At 39.0% G+C, this 25,732-nt stretch overlaps 1 protein-coding gene across 1 annotated transcript in view; it reads right to left on the bottom strand.

Annotated features, from left to right (window-relative positions):
- The window catches only part of Usp7 (Ubiquitin-specific protease 7), a 518,151-nt gene that overhangs the window by 72,920 nt on the left and 419,499 nt on the right, over positions 1-25,732 (bottom strand). The window contains exons 22-23 of the mRNA XM_090378438.1: positions 16,267-16,334; positions 7,065-7,219 (exon numbers count right to left, since the gene is read on the bottom strand). Coding sequence (XP_090234564.1) covers positions 7,065-7,219; positions 16,267-16,334 — 223 coding nt within the window. The remainder of the gene's footprint in view (positions 1-7,064; positions 7,220-16,266; positions 16,335-25,732) is intronic.

Genomic DNA, 25,732 nt, shown 5'->3' with positions numbered 1-25,732 from the left:
ACCTATGCAGTCCCAGTGCTAACACTCCTTCGGGGTAATAGATTGGACTAACACTGAGCTGGAGAATATCACAGACAAGGACAATAATGACCAAGAGCTGTCAACACCACCCGGACAGGCATGGAGAGACTGACAACTGCTCCGAAAGGAGGAAGGGGCCTGTAGACCTCATTGAGCAGCAGAAAACATTGATTGCTAACCTGAAGGATTACTTCCAGAAACACACAGCAGCTGGTTTCTGGTGGAGTGCATCAGGTGTTCCAGGTGGAGTGCATGAGCACCCCACCAGGCCATAAGGAAGACATACAGGCGGTATACCCCCACCCAAAAAGCAAGGAGTCCCTTCCCAACCAAGAGATGCAAATGAAGCTAGAAAAATGGGCAGAGAAGACACTCCATGGCAGACAATACAATGATCTCCAAAGATCACATAGATAAAATTGCTTCCAATGCATGGCTCACGAGCGGGACGCTCTTCCCCGAAACCGAAGGATTCATGCTCGCCATCCAAGACCAGGTAATGAACACCAGAAACTATAGAAAATACATCGTCAAGGAGTCCGATGACACATGTTGACGATACCACCTGGCTTCAGAAACAATCCAACACATCACCGTGGGGTGTAAAGTAATCACCCATAGACACGAACAGGTATCGAGGTTAATACATAAGAATCTAGCAAGGAAGTACCAGTTGATCGAAGAAAATGTACCATACTACAAGTACAAACCCCAGGCAGTACTAGAGACCCCATAATAATGGATAAGACAATCCTGCACAATAGACCAGACATAACCCATGTAGACAAGAAGGAAAAGCCTACCTATCTGATTGGCATAGCGGTACCCAACACTGGCCACATGCAGAAAAAATCAGGAAGTACATGAACCTAAGACAGGAGGAGATCAAAGAGATGTGGCATATGCAACAAGTTACGACCATCCTGATCATCGTGATAACCAGAGGTATGGTGCCAAAGACCCTACATGACAGCCTAGCAGCAATAGGTCTCCCAGTGTACACCTACAAGGAACTGCAGAAAGTTGCAATCATGAAAACCTGTAGGATAGTCAGAGTTCCTCGACCAGACATAACAACAAACACTATGCGTACTTGGTAGCAATACCCATCATGAGGTGGAACCCCCAATCGGGCAGAAATAATATAATAATAAAACTCCTGTAGGCTAGTCAGACAGTTCCTCGACCAACAGTTGTTATTTGGTTTTTAGGAGCATTAGCAACTAAGGCCACATTGCTCCAGGGATATGCAATGGTCATTCCCTGACCTTTCTGCATCCTACGTATTTGGTGGGCACGGGCTCGAACCCCGGTGTTATCAAGAAGCGTGTGTTATGCCCTGGTGCTCCTGCCCACCTGGCTACGGAGGTGCCCCTCAACCAACAGTAAAACCAGACATAACCACCCTGTGTACTTAGTAGCAATACCCGTCGTGAGGCGGAACCCCAAATCAGGGAGAAATAATAATGATAATCATCTTGACAAGAAATCAGAGTGCCACCAAAGATAAGCAAAGGAGCAGAACAATCCTTTTTGCAAGATATAACACTAAGTTGTCTTTCAAGCCCGGGCAAACCATGGCCCGCCGCACAATTTTGTGCGGCCTACGAGCTTTAATTGTATTTTCGAAAAAAAAGTTCACTTATTTTATGCCTTTTGCGACGCCTTTTTGAAAAATAAATTTGTATATGTAATACATTATAGAATTTATCAACTTGTAAATTGTTTTATCATCTCTGTATTGCTGAAATTGAGATAGAATTTGAAGTTGTGCGCGAACCGGAGCAAGCCAACGGGCGCTTTTATAATGATATAATATGCGATTATAAACTAACCGCGCGAAACTACGGTAACAGACAACCAGTGATGACAACGGCTTTGCTGCGGTGGCGGAGTAATATGATAGGACTGCTGACCGGCCGCAGTTCTAATCTGTTTTCTCTGACGGTCATCCCGCAGTTAGTTTTTTTGCGTTATCTTCGGTTATCATCTTGGTGCCAGTAGCGATAAAAAAAATTTACGCCCTTTTAAAATTGAATAAAAAACGAAAAATTCAACAAGAGCTTCATGTCTTCAATGAAGAGGGGAACGCAAATTATTTTTTTGCTAACATAAATAACGAGACTATTTTGTTTCATCTGCAGGGAGAGTATCTCAGTGTTGAAAGTGTACAATATTAAAAGACATTTCACTACTAAACATTCCGAATATGGTGCCAATTTAACTCCGGAAGCGAGAAAGAAAACTGCTGATGGATTGATTCAAAATTTATCTACACAACAAAATGTGTTTACGCGGGTAACTAAGGAACAAGAAGCTACTGTAGAAGCAAGTTTTTATTTCTCATATAATTACAAAAAGCAATGAGCCTTTTTCTGATGGACACTATATTAAAGAATGTATGACTGAAGCTTGTGGAATTATATGTCCTGACATTAAACACAAATTTGAGAATATAAGTTTACCTCGGCGAATTGTTTTTTTTTTTTTTTTTTTTTTGGTAGTTGTTGGTACATAGGCTTCTGTGGCCATAATGCACCTCCCAAGGTTTTTGCAGTACTCTGATCCAAGCCCGAAGCGAGAATCGAATCTGCGACCTTTGGGTTACCAGGCAGGCACTTTACCTAGCCGGGTGGGTAAAGAAGAATTGAATGTATTGATTCAAATGTTAATGAGAAATTATTATCAGTATTAAAATCCATAACATGGTACTCGATAGCTCTCAATGAAAGTAACGACCAAAAGAATATTGCCTGGTTATTAACTTTCATACGTGGATGTACCTCTAATTTTGAAATTATCGAAGAGCCTCTTTCAATGGAATCTCTTAAAGACCCAACAACGGGAGCTGATATATTTGAAAAAGTTGAAAAATGCTTAACAAGATATAATTTACAATGGAACAAAATGGTAAGTGTAACAACTGACGGAGCACCAAGTTTGACAGGTAAAAATGTTAAAGACCGTCTTTAATTCAGTATAAAATCTGTAAAAATTATCCTGATTATAATTTAATTACAATTCATTGTATTATACATCAACAAGTATTATGTAAAAATGTGTTAAAAGTTGAACATGTCACATCTTATATTAGTAAATTAACTAGAAAAATTTAAAATTGAGTAAAATTTAGTAATTCTAGTAAAATTAACTAGTAAATAAACTAGTAAATTTAATACTATCGAGGGGCCTGAAACAGACAATTCGTTAATTTTCTTCAAGATACTGAATCCGAGTACACAGATATTCCTTATCATAGCCAAATTCGATGACTTAGCTTAGGAAAAGTTCTTCGGCGAGTATGAGATCTTAAAGGTGACATCATTCTATTTTTAAAACTGAAAAATATTATGGACTTTCCCGAATTAACTGATAATAACTGGATTTGTGTTTACCCTGAACATCGTTACACACTTAAATACTTTCAACACCGTGTTACAAGGGAAAAATTTATACGCCCATGATATGGTAAAAAGTTTGAATGGATTTGAATTAAAACTCCAGTTGTTCCTTAGACATTTATTGATTAACAAGGTAGACCACTTTCCAACCATGAAGTTGCTGAAGATTCCAGAAAGTAAATTTGAAAAATATTGTGAAATTATTAATGCTTTGAATGATGACTTTTCACGAAGATTTGGCGACTTCCGAAAAATTGAGAAAAGGTTGGCAATAGTGCGCCACCCATTTTCAAGAGAAATTGATAGTGCACAGAGTGAACCACAACTTCAGATTATAGATCTGCAGTGTGATACCGATTTAAGGGAAATGAACCATCGTGAGGAAATCTGTAAATTTTACAATAATCTTAATTCGGACAAATTCGACGAACTTAAAGATTTTGCCCAAAAAATGTTGGTTATTTTTGGATCAACCTACATATGTAAACAAACGTTTTCCATCATGAATCTAAATAAAAATTCTTTACGATCATGCATCACCAATGAACATTTACAAGCAGTTTTAAGAATCTCAACTACAAAATTAACACCTGAAATTTTAAAAAAAAATTTTTAAAGATGTAAAACAGTTCTATTCATCTCATTAAATTCTTGGTTGTTAGAGAATAATTTTTTTATGTTATATTACTTCTTCATGATAACAAATAATATATATCTAAAAATAGTACTTTACGTGCGGCCCGATGTTACCAACGATGTTACCAACAGTAAATTCTAAGTGGGAAGCATTCAAGGAATTAATCGTGGAAGCTACTAGACTTTATATACCGATTAAGAAATATCGTTCAAGGTTTAGGCCTAAGTGGTTATCAAATGAACTAATGAGACTCGTGACAGAGAAGAAAAATGCATGGGATGCATATAAATTATCAGGTGACGCAGAAGCCTGTGGCAGATATAAGCTAGTCTGTAATCAGGTCACAAAGGAGGTTTGGCAGGCGAAGGCGGATTACGAGAAATCTTTGGCAAAAGATGCTAAGAAAAACAGCAAGGATTTCTTTACTTATATAAACTCTAAAAGGAAGGGGATGAATATGATTGGTCCACTTGACATCGATGGTTCGACTGTTGATGATCCTGCTCAGATAGCAAACAAACTGAATGAGTATTTTGCATCTACATTCACACGTGAGGAATTATTACAATTTGAAAATGGAAGAAGGTTATCAAACTGTAGCAGTGTGCTTAATGATTTTGTAATAACTGAGAGCAAAGTGGAGGACAAATTGTTGAAGTTAAACATAAGAAAGGCACCTGGGGTGGATGGGATCTATCCAGTTATTTTAAAGGAGGCGGCAAAGCAACTAAGCAAACCCTTAGCCATAATTATGAGAGCATCCTTGGACTCAGGGGAGGTTCCCACGGACTGGAGATGTGCAAATGTGTCACCAATTCACAAAGGTGGATCGAAGGGTGACACGAGTAATTACAGACCAGTTAGTTTAACTTCTGTTCCGGGTAAAATAATGGAGTCACTGGTTAAAGATGCATTGCAGGATCATCTAGACAAGACTGCAGCAATAATTCAAACACAGCATGGGTTTGTTAAGGGAAAGTCTTGTCTGACAAATTTGATAGGATATTATGATGTGGTCACAAAGGAACTGGATGCAAAAAATAATTTTGATATCATATACTTGGATTTCAGGAAAGCTTTTGACACTGTTGCGCATGGAAGACTACTGTACAAATTGGAGCAGAATGGTATTAAGGGTAAGTTGCTACAATGGATAAAAGGATGGTTAAGTGGGAGAAGACAGAGGGTGGTAATCAATGGGTGCTGCTCTTCGTGGACTAATGTTATTAGGGGAGTCCCACAGGGTTCGGTGTTAGGTCTACTGTTGTTTTGTGTATTTATCAATGATATTGATGAAGGTATATCAGGCTTAATGTCGAAGTTTGCAGATGACACAAAGGTTGGCAGGGTTGTAAATGACAGTAATGGCAGTGTGCTACTGCAACAGGATCTAGATAAATTGGGCAGATGGGCTAAGAAGTGGCAACTGAAGTTCAACCTTGACAAATGCAAAGTACTGCATATGGGTAGAAGTAACCCCAGAGAAACGTACCAACTGTGTGGTACTACACTTAAGGTGGTAGAAAATGAAAAAGACCTGGGAGTAATTGTGCAGTCAGATACGAAGTTTTCTGAGCAACGCAGACAGGCTTCTAGGGCAGGTCATGGGGTTTTGTCAATGATATATAGGAATTTTGCTAGCAGGGAAAAGGAGGTGATTGTCCCTCTGTATAAGGCAATGGTCAGGCCACGCCTTGAGTACTGCGTACAGGTCTGGAGGCCTCATTTTAGGAAGGAGGTAGATTTGCTTGAGCGTGTACAGAGAAGAGCAACACGATTGGTGAGGGGAATGAAGGGATACTCTTACCAAGAGAGGCTTAAGTTCTGCAAATTGCAGTGGCTGGAAACTAGGCACCTGCGCGGTGATCTGATTGAGGTCTATAAGGCCTTGAATGGGTTGAGCACGCTGAATTCTGATTGGATCCTTCCACTTGTTCAGATTACGAACCTACGGGGACATAAGTTCAAATTAAGAAAGGACAGATGTAGAATAGATGTGCGGAAATTTGCCTTTAGCCAGCGTGTGGTTAATTGCTGGAACAAACTTCCATCTGTCGTTGTGGAAGTTGATAGGTTAAATAAATTTAAGGAGGAACTGGACAGGCATTTGGAGGGAATGGTGTGATTTTTTTTTTTTTTTTTTTTTTGGCTGATGCTGCATAAGCTCCTACACTTGCTTTCTTGCATCATGTGCCACTACTACTACATGGACCCCTGGGGAACACTACTAATAACATTATTCCATGAAGAGCAGTGTCAATTGATACCACTCTGTCTTCTCCCACTCATCCATCCCTTTATCCCTAGCAGCTACTTGTCCCTAATGCCATACTGCTCCAACTTGATGGTGATGTGGCACCCACCCATCCCTATATCTTTAGAAAGAAGTCACTATTTGGAAGCTGAGCAGGGCAGGGTGGAAGGTAACTGGGAAAATTTTCTACCATCATACCTAGCTCATGTAGCAGACCTTCAATTCAAATACCAAAGGGTCAGATGGCTGCCTGATGGATGTTGTTTAAATTTTCCTTAAAGTGGCTCAAAAACTGTGGGTGGGGTGTGGGGTGGTCATGCAGGAAGTTCAATTTAAAAGTGTATTCAAAAGGCTCTGAACAGGTATGAAATGCTCCAGAGAAAATGTGGATGGCCTGGTTGTGGACTGGATGTAAACAGTGAATTTCCATCGCTCGAAATAGATCTACAAATATAACACATTTTCAGCCCAGGGACAAATGCTATGTCAAAAATTCAGGCGAAACAAAACATTTTCTATAAACACAATAAGACAAATCAAACAATTAAAAGGAACAATTAAAAAAATCTTAAAAAAAAAAAATGAATAAATGCATTGAAACCAAATGTTGTTTTTATACACATAAGAAACAGGGCACAAAGTAAATTTCAAGCAACAATATGGAACATCAACTGATATGCTTTTCATCATATCTAATATAAAATGCTAGCTCACTATTAAAACTTAAATTACTGTAATACATTTTCCATACCTAAAATATTCCTTCACAGTGGGAAGTTCACAATCACTTAGGTTAACATCAGCTCTCTGAAATACTATTATATCTCCATCCATTAATTCTTCAAGTACCTTTTCCAGAGGCATCTCAAGGTCTTCAATCATTTCTACCATATTAGGTTTCACTTCCTAAGGGTTAAAGGATAGTAGAGCATAAAATAAGTATTATGGCAACATAAATCATTGTGAAACTGGATCTAGTATAATATTCTAGGATATTGACAGTTTTTAAACAAAGCAAGATCACAAAATATACTGTAGTTTTGATCACGTGACTACATGTAACAATATTTTAATATTTAAAATTAATAATTTCACAACTCATGGAGTCAACTGAAATTATGCTGGCAATGTTAAATCACAAAAAAATAAATAAAGAGGTGAAAAGCATCTTTCATTCTCATAGCAGCTACTGGTCCTAGCAGCTCCCAAGAATTTTTGCCCATTTAAATCACTTATGCCTGTCCATCAGTCGATAAAACAAATTTGCTGTTGTCATAAGATGGTGAGTGTCATTTGTTTCCTGGGAGAGTCCAAATCCCTTCTCTGGATGTATATCATTTCAATGTAAAATATATTCTCAGAATACATAACTTCAATAGGATATATATGCTGATATCATTTCTAAAAATGCTCTGAATAACTGATATGCTTTCAAATCTCATAAAAATAAATGAAGTAAATAAATTTTCTGCAATTCCAATAGCGAAGGTACCAATTACCATACTGAAGTTCATTACCAATTTTAAACATATTGTGAGATGACCAGATTGTGGGATGTGTTACATTGGTAAGACTGCCAGGAGGTTAGAAGATCATGTCTCAGAAGCTGAAGGAGCGCTCTGCACCTCCAATTTTGACCATTCTGCTGTTGCTGAACACCATTGGTTCAAACAACAAACTTGATCTTCACCATGACATGAAATCATCAACTACTTAGGCAATTACTGCCAGCACTTGTGGCTCAAGGCACTCAATATATTTGTTAATAATCACATTATGATTATTACCAAATAATTGCCACGTTTTTTGTCTGGAATGGTTCATAGTTCATTTGGACTGAATTCATGCACAACCTCACACGAGGAGGAGTTTAAATGGAAGTCCCTTCCCTCCAGGTATTCATTGGCTTTGAGGATGAAGCAGAGGTGGAACCAGTTCAAGAATAGGTCCTTCATCGTCCAGGCTTTGTCATATGGCCTACTGCATTCCTGGCAACTAGCAGCATAACCCAATCCGTGGCGCCTTGAATCCTGGGGGCTTCTCCTCTTTAACGGCTATATAGGTGCGCTGAGTCATCTTCTTCAAGAAAAATGGTGTCTCATTGACATCGAAAACCTGTTCAGGTTTATATCACTTCTTCTCGATGATCTTCTTGAGTTGTGCAAGGTAGGCCTTAGCAGCCTCGTGATCAGCTGAAGCAGACTTCCCGTAATCTTTATGTCACAGAGTGAACGACTTGAATTTCTGGAACCAGCCTTTGCTGGCAATGAAACTGGTTTCCATGGTGCTGCTGGTACAGGGGATTTGCTGCTTAAATCTGTTGTAAAGAATAAGGGCCTTAACAGAAATCAATGTTCACAGGCAAGTTTTTCTTGTGCTAGTCTTTGTTCCAAACGAACAGTGTATTCTCCACTTTTAACATCACTTTATCATGTACATAAGCTGCATATTTAGCAGTAAGAATTCCACCAGTTTGCACTGCCTATCTGATTTCAGTTTCTTGTTTCCTTATGTATCGTATAGTACTTTCTTTGATACCAAACATGCGGCCTGCGGCCAAGTAAGAGGGGCCTTTCGACATTTATCTAGAATCTGCACTTTCTTGGCCCTTTTAGGCTTTTGTATGTCAACAGATGCACTTCATTTAGAACCTATGAGTATCCATATAAGCACAGTAATATTTAAAGCACAAGTAAGGTGTATTTAGTGTCAGATGGCACCAAGGGTTTCCCCCAACTCCGGAGAGTTTTCATTGTGGGTGTACCAGTACGCTGGAAATGCCAGAGATTTAAAAGTGTATGGATATTGTATATGTGTAGTGTCATGTACCATTGTTCATCTGGTCGTTTAGCCAATGGACCCCTGCTGAGGCCCATCGTTGTCCCATGGAGGCAGACCAGGAACCAAGTAGTTTTAGTTTCACTCTGGCAGGTCCTGGCAACTAATTTCCTGAGATTTCCGTGGCAAGGACCTAAAAAAAAAAAAAAAAAAATGCGCTCTTTTATATGCATGCATGTACAGACAAATCCCTATATCCATCACTGTCCGTTTTTATGATCATTACGTGAGGAGGATACCGCTTGCATAATAAAGGACGAACAGTAATTTGGACATAATTAAGTATTTGTGTGTGGGGCATTTCGCTGGCATAAAGATTACCTCCCCCAACCTTCAGTCTCCCATCTAGATTGGGTGGGAGACTGAAGGTTGGGGGAGGTTAAGGTAGAAATATTGGGGATGATAGTGTAGGCAACCCCAGAAGTCAGTGCTGCAGGCCCATGCCTACCCAGGAGAAAGTGCTGGAGGGGGACCGCCCCCACCTCACCGGTGCAGTGGTAGGGGCTGGAAAGGTACCAGGCAAAGGATCCCGGTGCAATCGGCAACAGGCGTCTGCAGGAAAACTATACATAGACCCTGCTGGTGGTGTCCAATCTGGTGTCATGTCTGAGTTGTCATCTGTGGGAATGGGTCCCTTGAGTGTTAGTCCTTTACCTTAGTGTGGTTTATTTCTTAAGTCTTCCAGTTCTCAGGAATGTGTCTTGCTCACATAGACCCAGCTGGCGGGGTGTCCAAGTTTGGTAGTCATCTCCATTTGTCATTCATGGGACATGGGTCCCGTCCATGTTAGTCTACTTTGGTATAGTTTGTGTCTTGAGTTTTCTAATTCTTGGGGTGGGTCATTTCTGGTATCCCAATCCAAGCGAGCTGAAGAACAGATGTTCTCTGGTTACAATAGTAGTGGGTTGTGGCGATTTGGTTTCTCCTCCTCGCGAAAAGTGCCTGAACGTAATCCGGGACGGCTCGATACTCCTCCTTCTTGCTAGAGCACAAAAACACAAACGCGACAAGCCGTACTACTCGCATGACGCTCACTGCAAGACTGAAGACATGAGTGTGCCACTGTCACTTCGGATGAATGCAGCGAGCAGTAGCCAAAATATTTAGTTTATCAAATTTTGCAACAGCCGACACGAAAATGCAAATACAGATCCTGTGAATATGGAGACCTGACTATTTATATACAGTTTATACATATCTTACATATTTATTTTTCTTTCTAAATGTATCAGTAGGCTAGCAGGGAGGAAAACAGTAAATGGAAAGCTGTCTGTTCAGGAATGATTCATACTTTCATAGTCATCTGAACATCCTATAGGTAAAAAAGATTCATCATCAAGTAACAGGCTATATATATATACAGGCTGGCCTCGATTAACGTGATTACTTCATCCCGCAAGTGCATCGCGGAAAACGGAAACACGTTAATTGAATATAATAATCAACAGAAAAAATTATAATTGGTCCTTGACCTTCTGGAATGTCCATAAAGAATTTTAAAAATACCTTTTAAATAACTTTTTAACTGTATACAATGAAAATAATTATGGAATTAAATGTTTATTGCATAAAAGAGCGGTTCCCAAACTGTGTGCCGCAAATTTGCAAATTAACTGGAAATTCCCATCGTGCAAAGTGAAAAGTGGTATAATTTTTCAAATAGCGTTAACTGAAAATCGTGTTACTCGAGCTTGCATTATGCGAGGCCTTGCTATGTATATATATATATATATATACAATAAACCCCTGCTATTCGTGGGGGTTACGTTCCTGAGAAATGCTGCGAATACTGAGTTATGGCTCCCATAGTAATAAAGGGGTTCCGTTCCAAAGTATGAAATATATAAGAAAAATTAGTCTTAAATTTTTTCTATGTATGTATTATACATACCTTCATAATATGAAAATAAGAAACAATTTAATATTAAATGTAATATTTATTAGAAATTTCAAACAAATCTTTCAAACCAGCGTCTTTGCTAGCTAAAAAACTTATCCCGCCAGTGCTATCACCAGTTTCTCTAAAGTGTTGATAAAGGTGTTTTGTTTTGCCTTTTCACGAATGATGAGTGAACTTAACGGAATTTTATTTTGAGTTTGGTCTTCTATCCACAGATTTAAAGCCTTTTCCATTTTTTCTGATTTAACATCACAAATTTAACATCTAACACCACGAGTTACAGAGCAAATTTTTGAAGCAATTAGCGCGTTTTTATGGACACTAAGGCGGATTTTTTCTTCCACTTTTTTGATGTTTGTTTGTTGTTATTTGATTTTTAGGAGCATTAGCAACTAAGGCCATATTGCTCCGATATATGCGGTGGTCATTCCCTGACCTTTCCGCATCCTCCATATTTAGCATTAGCATTAGTAGAGGCATTTGATGCAAGAAAGCAAGCTTATGCAGCATCAGCCAAAAAAAAAAAAAAAAAAAAAAAACCCACTTCCACTTCACCCCTCTGTTCGTTCAAAATACCTGTCCAGCTGAGCCTTAAACTTATTTAGGCTATCAACCTCCACCACAAGGGATGGCAGTCTGTTCCACCAACCAACCACCCGCTGGCTAAAGGCAAATTTCTGCACGTCTAACCTACATCTGTCTTTCCTCAATTTGAATTTATGCCCTCTCAGGTGATTTTTCTGAGCTAGAGGAAGAATCCCATCAGCATTGAGCATGCTTAAACCATTCAAGGCTTTATACACCTCTATCAGATCACCTCGCTGGTGCCTAGTCTCCAGACACTGTAATTTGCAAAACTTAAGCCTTTCTTCGAAAGAGCACCCCTTTGTTCCATTCACTAATCTTGTTGCCCTTCTCTGTACTCGTTCCAGCAGCTCTACATCCTTCTTGAAATGAGGCCTCCAGACCTGTATACAGTACTCTAGGTGTGGCCTGACCATTGCCTTATACAATGGAATAATCACCTCCTTATCCCTGCTGGAAAAATTCCTGTATATCATTGACAATACTCCATGAGCTACTCTTGCAGCCCGTCTGCACTGCTCAGAGAACTTCATATCTGCCTGCACAATCACCACCAAGTCCCTTTCATTCTCTACCACTGTCAGTGTAGTACCACAGAGTTGATACGTTGCTCTGGGGTTGCTGTTTCCCATGTGTAGTACTTTACATTTGTCAATGTTAAACTTCATTTGCCACCTCTCAGCCCATCTGCTCAACCTTTCCAGATCCTCTTGCAGCAGCATAGTGTCAGTAGTGTCCTTGACAACCCTGCCAACCTTTGTATCATCTGCAAACTTGGACATTAAGCTTGACATACCATCATCAATATCATTTATAAATACAGAAAACAACAATGGACCCAACACTGAGCCCTGAGGGACTCCACTAATAACATCAGTCCACGATGAGCAGTGTCCATTGATTACCACTCAACCACCCCTTTATCCATAGCAGCAATTTGCCTCCAATGTCACACTGCTCCAATTTGTGTAGCAGTCTTCCATGTGCAACAGTATCAAAAGCCTTTCTAAGATCCAAGTATATAATATCAAAGTTATTCCCTGCATCCAGCTCTTTTGTGACTGCATCATAGTATCCAATCAAGTTGGTCAGGCAAGACTTCCCCTTAACAAATCCATGCTGTGTCTGAGCTATAACTGAAGTCTTGTTTAAATGATCCTGCAGTGTTTCTTTAACCAGTGCCTCCATTAATTTTCCTGGAACAGAAGTTAAGCTCACAGGTCTATAATTACTTGTGTCAGCCTTTGATCCTCCTTTGTGAATTGGGGTCACATTTGCACATTTCCAGTCTATGGGTACCTCCCCTGAGTCCAAGGAAGCTCTCATAATTATGGCTAAGGGTTTGCTTACTTCCTTTGCTGCCTCCTTTAATATAACTGGATAGATCCCATCCACCCCGGGTGCCTTTCTTGTGTTTATCTTCAACAGTTTCTCCTCCACTTTACTCCCAGTTGTTTCAAGATTCTGTAGCTTACTGCTAGAGTTGAATACACCTCTGGCATTCCCCTTGCTGAATAACTCCTCATGTGTGAATGTCGATGCAAAATATTCATTTAGTTTGTTAGCTACCTGAGCAGGATCATCAACAGTTGACCCATAAATATCAAGTGGACCAATCTGATTCATCCCCTTCCTTCTAGAGTTTACATAAGTAAAGAACTCTTTGCTGTTTTTCTTTGCATCCCTTGCCAAGGATTTCTCGTAATCTGCCTTCGCCTGCCTAACCTCCTTTGTAACTTGGTTGCATATCAACTTGTATCTATCATAGGCTTCTGTGTCATGTGTTAATTTGTAAGTATCCCATGCATTTTTCTTCTCTGCCATATGCCTCATTAGTTCATCTGACATCCATTTTGGCCTAAACCTTGAACAATATTTCTTAGTTGGTATGTAAAGCCTAGTAGCTTCCAAGATAAGTTCTTTGAATGCTTCCCATTTTGAATTTGCTGTTGGTAACATCATCAGTTGGTCCCACTGTATAGAATTTAAATACTGTCTCAGTCCATCGTAGTCGCCTTTACGGAAGCAATAACCCTTCCCTTTACCCCTAATGGTAGTTACCTCTTTCAGTAAATCCCACTTCAGCACACTGTGATCACTGCCACCTAGTGGTTCATTTATCTGCAGATTCTTAATGCATGAAGAATCACTGCTGATAATCAAATCAAGAGTATTACTCCCTCTAGTTGCCTCCCGAACATGCTGATGTAGAAAACAATCATCCAATAAATCCACAAAAGCCCTGCTAGTGTGTGAGTAACCAGCCCCCAAATTCCAGTCAATATCTGGGAAATTAAAATCTCCCATTATAAGACTCTCTGATTTACTGGCCCACTCTAATTCCCTGTACAGTTCCTTATTATACTCATCAGAGTCATTAGGCCTATAGCACACTCCTACTCTCAATTTTGATCTCCCAATGCTTATGTCACACCAAACTGACTCAACACTGCACTGTCCAGCGATGTCGACTGGCTTCACTTCCTTGGTTTTTATGTGTTTCTTAACTAATAGCATAACCCCTCCCCCCTTCCTATCCTGTCTATCCTTTCTGTAGACGTTGTACTCCCCAAATTGCAGTTCTGCATCCATTATATCTGTGTGACACCACGTCTCTGATATCCCAACAATATCTGCCTTTGATGTTTTGAGCAATACCTCAAATTCATCAAATTTATTTACTAAACTCCTAGCATTGGTGTACACGCAAGTATACCTGCACCTGTTTCTATTCTTAGCTACCCTAACACAACCCATGTGTTTACTTGTACCGCAATGGCTCCCAGCAGTCTCTGAAATATCATGCATCTTGTTTTTCAGGCTTCTGCTCATTCTAATAGAAGCAGTGCAAGAATCTCTTTCACCTCTGCCAGTGGCTACTGTCAATCTATTGGTCTTTGTCTCCCCCCAAGCTAGCAGTTTTCCGATCCACCTAACACTGCCTCGATAGCATCAGCAAATATTCTTGCACCCTTTCTATTTAAGTGTATCCCATCCCTGTAGAAGCAATCTCTCCTGTTAACAAGTACAGTCCAGGCTGAAAAAAATTCTACCCCTTGAGCCTTGCACAATCTTTCCAGGGCCGAATTGATTGACAAGGCTCTCATCATATACTCCCTCCTATCGTGTCTGGGCAGAATTGCAGACACTTTCAAATTCAACCCTAATTCTCGGCTTTTGTTCAACAGTGACCTGTACTTGTTAAGTAATTCTGCCGGTCTCCTACTCTTAATATTATTAGTGCCAACGTGTACAACTATATCACCTTTTGTGCCCTTAAAAGATGATATTCGCTCTACAACGTCATCAACCTTTGCCCCTGGCAGACATACCCTGGTCCTGTTCCACCTATCTTTTTTACAAAGCATATTCCCCGTTTCCCTGACAATAGAGTCACCAACAACTACTCGTTCCTTCGGGACCAGCGCATTCTGCCTTGGGGGTTGTCTCTGTGTCACGCGATGCCCAAGTGCAAGCTCTGGCGTTGATGTGAGCAGCTGAGAGCCTGATGGGCCCCTCAATTTAGTTTCTTCGAGGGCATCCACCCTGTCCTTCAAGCTCTCATATAGGCCCACAAGAACGCCGAGTTGTTGCCTGATATCGATACACTCCTTGCATCGCGCGCACACACAAAGACATCCCCCTTGGCAGTATCATGTCCCGTACCCGATTGCTCTGCAAACATCAAGCAAACAGTGAATTTTATAAGGCTGTGAGTCAGAGGACAACCCCTCAGTTCTGCTCTGAGTCATGATTCTATTAATTAGTGGTGACAGGCTCGAACCCCAGTCTAATCAAGAAGCGTGTGCTACGCACTGCTGCTCCTTCCCACCTGGCTACGGAGGCGCCTGCTTTTTTGATAGATCGTACCATCGACTCTTTGATTTTATAATGTTCTGCCACTGAGGAGACACTTTCACCATTAGAAATTTTGTCTAATAACTCAATTTTATTCACTAATGTCATCACCTTCTTTGATCTTTTCACATTTCCCTTGTTATTCGTAGCCATATTTTTGTAGGGGTTAGAAAAGAACCTGTCCATAATAAAGTCACTTTCTTCCATTAACACACTCGAAAAAAGTCTGTTTTACACTGCAAAACGGTAGATTTATCACTTTTGTAAGCATACCAATTTATAAATTGATAAATTCATTCAATTTGTAAGCATATAAATTGAAAGCAAATGACGAAACCTTCCACGACAAGCGCATAACACATACTGAACAAGGATTAGCCAAAACATCCATGCTCACGATTTTGTCACCCTTCTCCCCCCACCCACTGAGCGCTGCTTTGACCATGAAAGATAATTTTAGCCACGCCCATGTTTTTTTTATGGCGGAAAATATTCACGACGCTTTAAAAGTCACTTTTTTTTTTGTTTCATTTTATATTAAATCAGCTACTGCGAATACAGATACCGTGAATAGCGGGGGTTTACTGTATGTATATATATATATATATATATATATATATATATATATATATATACATACACACACATCAGAAACCACACCAATGTCAAAGCAAAAGCTACAATGCAGGTGGTATTATCAAATATCTGGGAAGTGATGGAAAAATAAAAACAATAATACATTATTCTTACGACACTGTGAAACCATTCCTACCTCATATAGGACAAGATCTGTATCAAGTTGAAATCCTGCCCTTTCGTTCAGTATTGGAACCAATTCCCCTGAAATAAATAAAAAAATATATACAGAAAACAAATTTAAAAGGCATAAAAAATATATTTTAGCAGAGTGACCAAGTCTAATAAGAAGCAAATGCAAGGAAAATAAAAACTAGTATTTATATATATATAAAATCCAAAAATTAAATAGAGGGGTAAAAAGAAAAAGTAATAAATATAAATAAGAAAAAATAGTAGAAAAGAAATAGTATAGTTTATTTTAGTTTACATATACAGGGTGTCTCAAAAATACACGGCATAACTTCAGAAATGAGTTCCTCATATGTAGACAATAAAAAAACTTCATATCAACATTGTTCCAGAAATGCTTGGTTTCCGAGTTTTGAAGGTCTGTCTATGACACTTAACTGTTCACATCACCTTATAGTAATTGTTCAAAATGTCCACCACCTGCCTGAATATAGGCCTCACATTGATGTCTCATGGACTCGCAAAGGCGATGCCAAATTCCTGGGATGTTTCGTATTGTCTCACAACCTGCCACAATTCGATTGCGGAGAGTTTCCACATCGGCTATCAGAGACGAATACACCAATGACTTTAAATGGGCCCCACAAGAAGAAATCTAGTGGGTTTAAATCAGTGAGCATGGAGGCCATGCAGCTGGTCCACCCCTCTACTTCAGGAGTCGTACATCTTGGTCGTCCTCTGTCGGCAGCATGACGTGTAAAGGTCCCATATGTTCACAGTGGCAGCAATGGATACCTTCAAAAGTTTTCCTGTCTGGACCTTTTCGTTTTGGGAACCTTTCATGGTACAAACGATGAGCCTCCAGAGCATTGCCATCCACCAAACCGGAACTATGTTGATATAAAATATTTTTATTGTCTACATATGAGGAACTCATTCCTGAAGTTATGCCATGTATTTTTGAGACACCCTGTATATATACAGGGTGATTCAAAAAGGACTTTACAACTTCGTAAGCATATAGACATTTATTCAGGAGAATTATATAATTTGTTGAACTGTCATATTGTAGCAAAAAACATCAAGTTTTACCTAGAACAGTTATTTTGGTTCGATCTGACTGCCACTGGTGATGCGGCAGACATCCCATCTGAACTCAATTTACTCCCAAATGCAACATAACCTATCCCACTTAACTTCTGTAACTGCGTCGGTGATTTTAGTTTTCAGCATGGCGAGATTGGTATGTAAGAATGGAACAAACACTTGATCTTTAATGAAACCCATAGGAAAAAGTCTAGGTGTCAAATCTAAGGAACGGTTATTGAGGAATTCCCTTACCTCTGTCATGTAGTAAGGAAGTGCTCTGTCTTGCTAAAAGTGAAAGCGTAATTTGTGGTCATCTTCATTGAACTGTGGAATGAGAAAAATTTCCAGCATATCCAGATACACAATAGCATTGATGTTTGTCTCATGGAAAAACAAGCATCTTAGGTATTTACTCTGCCTGAGGGCACAAAAGAAATTCACCTTTGGGCCTGTCACGAACATGTTCCAGAAGTACACACGGGTTTTCGCCAGCCCAAATCCTGCAGTTGTCGTTATTAAACCTACCACTAACGTGAAATACTGACTCGTCACCAAAAATTTATGTTGTCCAGTAGACAGTTTGGAACACCAGTCTCATGGGACGCATGACGCGTTGATTTCACAGGACTCCAAACAAATCTCTCCCTCACCTTTTCCACGACATCATCAGAAACACTTGGACGTCCTTGAGATGTCATGGCAAACAGAAAAACATACTTCAACAAAATTCTTATGTCATGAGTACATTATAGGTCTACTGGGAGTCTCCTTTCCATATCTGCTGTGAAAATTCCATTGCACCGTTGTCGCAGATTTCATTTCTTTAAACCAAAACACACACCGAGCATGCTCCGCTCCTGTGAAAGTATCCATTTTTGAAATGCAAGCCACTGGCACTGATGGTAACAGAATTCGGTACTACGGCACTGCATCAATAAAACTTGATGCTTTTTGCTACAACTGAAAGTTCAATAAATTATAAGTCCCCTGAATAAATTTCTATACACTTACGAAATTGTAAATTCCTTTTGGAATTACCCTGTGTGTGTATATATATGAGGATAAGAACCAGGGCATTATAGACGGAATATATTAGAAAATTAATTTAGAAGTTAAGAGTCGAATGATAAAAATTCAGTGAAGCTCCTTGATGACATGCACTCAGCATAAAACTAGGTTCCTTGATGAAATTAGAAATAACTAGAAATCCCAGAAAACTGGAGAATTATCCGAGGATCGGCATTTAAGGAATTGGTAGCAGATTTTCGAGAAGTTGAAGCTGATTAAGCAGGGCAAGGTTTCTCACAATGGAAAGTGGAATGCAATGTGCTATCATAGGCAAAACTATGGATAGGATTTCCAGCCAATGGAAGAAGGTCATTAATATACAAGAGGAAAAGAGTGGGGGAAAGAACTGAACCTTGGAGGACACCGGCATTAGTGGAGAAGTTAGAAGACAGAGAGCCATCTACCATCATCCTCAGTGAGCGATCAGAGAGAAAACTGGATAGCCAATTAAAAAAACAGTTGGCAAACCATAAGATGGAAGCTTGTTTAGAAGACCTTTACGCCAGACACGATCGAAAGCCTTTGAGATGTCAAGAGCAACTACTTGTTTTTCACAGAACCTTTCCATTCAATAGACCATAAATGGGTAACATAAGCCAGAATATCACCAGTGGATCGACACTGATGGAATCCGTACTGGCAATCGTTGATCAGATGGAAGGTATCTAGGTAGATTTCTCCATTACTTTAGAAAGAGTAGAAGTAATTGCAATGGGACAATAATTGGATGGGAGGGATTTGTCACCGTTTTTAGGAACTAGCTGGATATGAGCAAATTTCCAAGCAGAAGGAAAAACACCTTTGGAATAAGAAAGTGAAAAAAGGCGGCAGAGAACAGGAGTAAGTTCAGGAGCACAGGTTTCGAGAACAAGTGGAGAAATACCATTAGGACCTGGAGCTTTCTTAGCATCAAGATTTGTCAAAATCCTTCTCACATCCTTTTGATGGAAGACCACAGGAGCCATTGAATGGAGAATGTGGGAATGGTGAGAGGTGTTTTACTAAGATCATTAATACATGAGCTGGAAGAAAAAAGGGATTTTAAAGTGGAGTGTGGGATAAAGGATTCCATTCCTGCAAGAATAATTTCACTGACACAATCTGAGCAAACATTGACATCAGAAGTTTTAAAACAGTAATCCGACCAAGGAAAAGAAATCTTGCAGGTCATCCCAATTTGCATTCTTGTAATGCCAAACAACATGAGGTTGGGAATATCCATGAGATAAAAGCTCCATTGGAAAAGAGACAATCACCAAGTTGTGATCTGAAGTGCCTAAAGGACCTCTCAGTTTGATTGTGTACTTATAAGGGTTGTTTGTGAGAAAAAGATCAAAAAACAATCCTAATCATACAGCATGTTGGCTCTATGATTAGGATTGTCTGGTATTCTTGTAGGTAAATGAACAATCTGAGCAAGGTCATTAGTAATTGCAAAAGCCTCAGCATCTCGACTAGCTGGGTCGGTTTGACTGGAAAACGGAAGCCAGCTGGAGTTGTGACCATTAAAATCACCAAGGAAAATTACCTAGCTGTTAAGAAAGTTGGACTGGAGAAAGTCAAGTTGTAAAAAGAGGAAATCAAAGAGCTCCAAGTGATTAGTAGAGTTGGGAGAACGGTAGAGACAACAGATGAATTTGACACGATGAGGTAGAGAGATTTTAAGCCAGAGAAGATCAAAGGAGATTCGAAATTACCAAGTCTCTTAAAGAGAATATCAGAACGGAAGGTGCTTCCGTAGCCAGGTGGGAAGGAGCAGCAGTGCACAGCACACGCTTCTTGATTAGACCGGGGTTCGATCCCGTCACCACCAAATACGGAGGATGCAGAAAGGTCAGGGAATGACCACCGCATATCCCAGAGCAATATGGCCTTAGTTGCTAATGCTCCTAAAAACCAAATAACAAACAAACATCAGAATGGACATATGTACATTGAGGTTAGAATTGAGACCAATATATTTGTGAAATGAATTAGGAAGTATATACCCAGTTTTAGTTCTACTAAAACTGACACACACACACATCATTGATTTGGAAGAATGCCATCACAAATTTATTAATTTTCATAAGCAGTGTTTTAAAAATTGAGTGATAAAAATGTGGCTATCCCAACCCTGACCAAAACTTAATGTAATTAAGGACTCCAATGGGGAAATTTTAACAGTGGAGAACACAATCAAAGGAAGGTGGAAAGAATACTGTGAGCAGCTGTTCGGAGCACCTGCTGGCACTAATGATCTCACTCCCTTTTCAAGAGTGTGATCATGAACCAGTACCACTGAAGGAAGATCTTGGAAAAGCCATCAGAGAACTAACATATGGCAAGTCACCTGGAATTGAAGAAATCCCAGTGAAACTGATTAAAGCTACAGGTGTGAAGGGTGCAGAGTTTTGTCATAAAATGTTTGTAAAAAATGGGACAGTGGCCATAAGATTGGAAGAAATCAATTTTCCTCCCCTTACCAAAAAAAAAAAAAAAAAAAGATCTGAAAATTTGCTCAAATTACAGGACTATTAGCCTAATTTCTCATGCTAGCAAGATTTTTCTTAAAATCATATTAAACAGAATCTCAAGAAAACTTCAAGAAATGCCAGAAGAGAAAGCAGGTTTCAGATGGATAGAGGAACCAGAGATCAGATCTTAAGTCTACGATGAATTATTGAAAAAGGCAAAGAATTCAACGTTCCAGTCGTTTTGTGTTTTATAGATTATGCAAGAGTGTTTGATTGCGTTCAACATGAGAAACTATGGGAAATGATGACTATTATGGGTTTACCAATCCACATAATTCAGCTGATTAAGCTACTGTACCAGGAACAGGAAAGAACTGAGAGAACGAACAGAGGAAATATGGACTTTTTCACAATAGGTAACGGTTTCAAGCAGGGTGTATTTTGTCACCTCAGCTTTTTAATCTTTATGTCGAAGATATCATGTGTGAAGCTTTGCAAGATTTAGAGACTGGCATCAAAATTGGAAGACTGAAGATAAACAACCTTCGTTATGCAGATGGGCTAATATATAATTCTAAGGATCATCTTAAAGAAACTCCGAGGAGATTATGTAAAGCAAAGTAAGAAAAAAGAATTGTTTCTGAATGTGCTTAAAACTAAAATGATGGTGATTGGTGGTAATCTCAGTTCCAGTAAAGTGAGGATTAATGGGCAAGGTATAGAAGTTGCTGAATTTGATTACTTAGGGTCAAGAATAAATAAAAATAGTGACTGCTCAAACGATGCAAAGAGACAACAGGCAATTGCTAAAACGTTGGTTGGTGATCTGATAAAATTATGGGGAGATCATGATCTGCCCCTAAAGACGAAACTGAGAATCACTGATTCGTTAATTTTTCCAGTTGCCACTTATGGATGTGAAGGGTGGAATCTGAAGAGTGTTGACAGGAAGAAAATTGAGGCATTTGAAATGTGGTGTTACAGGAGAATACTGCATATTTCTTACTAGGAATGAAAAACAAATGAGTGCATATTTCTTACTAGGAATGAAAAACAAATGAGTATTGAATGAAATTGGCAGGTTTTTTGGTTATATAGTAAGAAGGGAAAACTTTCTGTTGAAGAATATAATGGAAGGAAAAACTGAGGGAAAGAGATACAGAGGAAGCCCTGCAACTAGGTGGAAGGAAGAGATCAGTGAACTTCTGGGCATGACACTTTGCGATGCTGCTCATATAGCACACGATGATGTCGTTGGTGGCCACAACAGCTCCTCAGGGAGCTATGTGACTGGAAGAAGAAGAATCCCAACCCCAATATATTATAGAGAAAAGCTACTTTATGAATGAAAAGCAGGCATTATAAATGGCATTCAGCCATAATAATTTTATAGTCACACTCAGCTAAAACAATGTTTTAGTTGTGATGGTCTTCAAACCAACACCGGGTATTTTTATCTCTGGCACTTCAACTTTTCAGGCTGCTGTCTGGGTAGGATTGCACAAATCACTTTCACCTCTGTCTGTAGCTGCATTAATCTAATGCTGCCTTGTTGGCATTAGCAATTATTGCTGCACCTCTTCTCTTGAAATGTACATACCATCCCCATAAGCAGTCTCTCCTGTTAACAAGCACAGACCATGCTTAGGAAAATTCAATCCTATGAGCCTTGCACAGTTTCTTCAGAACTATCATCACATTTGGGGAGAATTGAGCAGAGCAGAGCAGAGCAGAGCAGAGAGAGAGAGAGAGAGAGAGAGAGAGAGAGAGAGAGAGAGAGAGACTCATTATAGTAACTCTCTTTATAACATCCAAGGACTTTCATTGGTATAATGACCAAAATATTTCCATCGGTCTATTTTTATATTACTTTGGGTATCCATTATAATATTCTCATTACAAAATGAAAGAATGCTAATTATTGAGGTGAGCACTGGATGACTATTAAATATTTCAATTCTTCCAACGGGTGGTTACAGTAATTTAGAATTCAGTATTTTAAAATAGTGCGCAGAAAGAGTGCAACTGTCAACACAAGCAGCTAAGAAAGGGAATGAGAATTGTTTCTGATGTTTTCTGACACAGGACTAAAATGACATCTGAATTGCTGATAAAATGTTATAGGTGAGAAATGTAGTGAACCTAAAAATGGTAAAACAATGAATTAGCATTTGCCTGGTGGCAATGATGTCTGCTAAAAAAAAAAAAAAAAAAGCTTCTATTTTTAATCATTAAAAAAGTCCAGAAGTCCTGATGCTTTAAACGATTGAAGACATTGTTGTCTGTCTAGAGACTACGTAACAGCTCTTTTAGAAACGTTTGTTATACTGTTAATGGTACTATTCCTTCAGGTTATTAGAGATTTTAATATTTCTAGAGATAAGACCATGGTGTTATTTGTCGTAGTTTCCCTGTTCACTTTATTCCTCTCCAACCGGCAATTGCATGTTCTGGATCAGCATTTATCAAACTGTGTTCTGCAGAACAATAGCGTTCTGTGAGATGTAAACAAGCGTTACATGAAAAATCGTAATTAATAATTAAAAAATAAATAAATTTTGCATATTTGTAGCGTACACCACTTTTGTACCATTATAATATTAAACAATTTTTTTTCGGTTATTAATATACTGGCATAGACCACGGAACACTTTATTTTGGTGGGCTTTGCATAGAGAAATACGCATAGAGGCAATGACACCTACGAAAAGGTAGCAATGTGGTGATCAAGTATGACAAGTATGCCACTTGTATGCGATGGATGGAAGCCTCCTTGAGGAGGCTTCCATCCTGCAGTGGGTTGATAATGGCTGCACTTATACTTTTTTTTTTTTTTTACTTTTTTACACGGGTTGAAGGAGAAGAGGAAGCGAACCAATATCATACCTAAATTCACTTCCTTGTATAAATTTTTTTTGATAATTATTAGTATTTTGAAATATTATTATTAAAATAAATGACCATGGATTTGTGGTTGAAAAAAGAAACTATAAAATGAGAAGCAAAGTACTTCTAGTAGTGCAACTCTGGTCGATGAAAACAAACACAATACTGTCACACTTCAAAGTGAGGATGAACAATCGCAGCATTTTGTTCCTCAGAAATCCAAAGTGAAAAAACAGAAACCAACTAATAAAAGACCAAAACAAAAGTATAATAACAGTTATTTGAATTTTGGCTTTACATGTATTGGAAATAAAGATGCTCCTGATGCACACTGCGCCACATGTAATAAAATATTAGCAACAGTTGTTCGGCTCTCACTAAACATTTATTTCGTAAGTGTTCTGCGAATATGTTGTGAGATGAAAAGTGTTCTGTCAATATGTTATGAGACTAAAAGCGTTCTGTGAATATGCTGTGAGATTAAAAGTGTTCTGTGACTAAAAAAGTTTGGGAAACGCTGTTCTAGATGCTTTACTGACAGGGATCAAACAGTGAAGGAAAGGAACTTGCTTTCTGAAAAGGATATATGCAATGCACTATACTGCACTGAATTTGTGTCTGACTAGAGTCACACTGATGTTCAATCATGCTGCTTTATACCAGAAAGTAGAAGGTATAGCTATGGGTGCATCTGTTAGGTCCACATAATCATATTGCTATTACGGAGCAATATATTTTTATATTACTCCACCAAACTTGTCTGTTCTAATCCAACTCTGGCCACAGTGAGAATGCATAATTTATCATGGAGGTTGATACATGCAAAAATTCTTTTTTTTTTTTTTTTTGGATGTTATAGTTTATCACATTAGGATGCCAACATGGGCTTCCTAAAAATAGAAATTTCTTTCCATGCACACACCTAGGCATTTATGGAATTCCACCTGTGCTTTTTTAAGTCTGGCATCATCCCATTCCAGTTGTATAGATAAGAGGACTGAAGCTTCTAGTACAAGGATGGATTTAAGGGGGCACGAGGGGGGGGATTACCCTTCTCTTGCTTTTGATGGACTTGAGCTACAAGCTCAAGATGCCACATTTCAACAACCCTCCTCATGATACTAATTTCTTATCGACTGCCTAGATTACAGATCAATGATATTAGATGCATACAATTGCTTGCCATGAAGTAGCAACCACACATTCTTAACTTTATCTCTGTGATAGAAGTTAAGAATGTGTAGTTAAGAAAGAGTAGGTACATTTTGCTTACCATATGTGGTGCCCGGAGTGAGGAGTTTGTTATATCTGCCGTATTCACCAATTACATTGGTGAATACGGCAGACGGTTAGCATGGGGAGGCTATCTCCACTGTCAATTTCACTAAATCCACTGAAGTAAAACAGTAGAATGAATAGCTTGATAAGTTTGACCTCCTGCAATGACACTGACTGTTTCCCAAGTTATGTTTTCACTCATGGCACTAAACACTGATACTGTTGGCCCTAATTTCGACTGCAGTAAAGATATACATTCCAACCTATTATAGAGTCCACCATCCTACAATCCAATAAGCATTAGCACACTGAGAATATTGCTGCCAACACATTGCCAGAGCCTCATGTTACTTTTTGTTTCTGTTTTTTTTTGAAGGCTATGCGAAAATTGATATGGACTTATGTTTCAGGATATACATTGCAGACATAATGGAATCTGAAATTTGTAGAAAATAAGAAGAATCTATTGTCTTGTAGCAAAGACTTTCACCGAACAATGTTCTCATCAAGAATTGGAACTTGTATATACTTTTTTCCAGAGAGAAACTGTGAGATTGAATTAACTGCTATCATGCATCATGATAATCCACTTTTAAAGCAGTTCTCTGAAACCAATTCATCTGACTACAGTAATGATTTCATTTAACACACACACACACACACACACACACACACACACACACACACACACAC

Source organism: Mastigoproctus giganteus, chromosome 7 (genome assembly GCF_048544385.1).
Source record: "Mastigoproctus giganteus isolate SK-2022 chromosome 7, ASM4854438v1, whole genome shotgun sequence".
NCBI lineage: Eukaryota > Metazoa > Arthropoda > Arachnida > Uropygi > Thelyphonidae > Mastigoproctus > Mastigoproctus giganteus.
The sequence above is the reverse complement of the archived record's forward strand: the minus strand, read 5'-3'. Positions and strand labels throughout refer to the sequence as shown.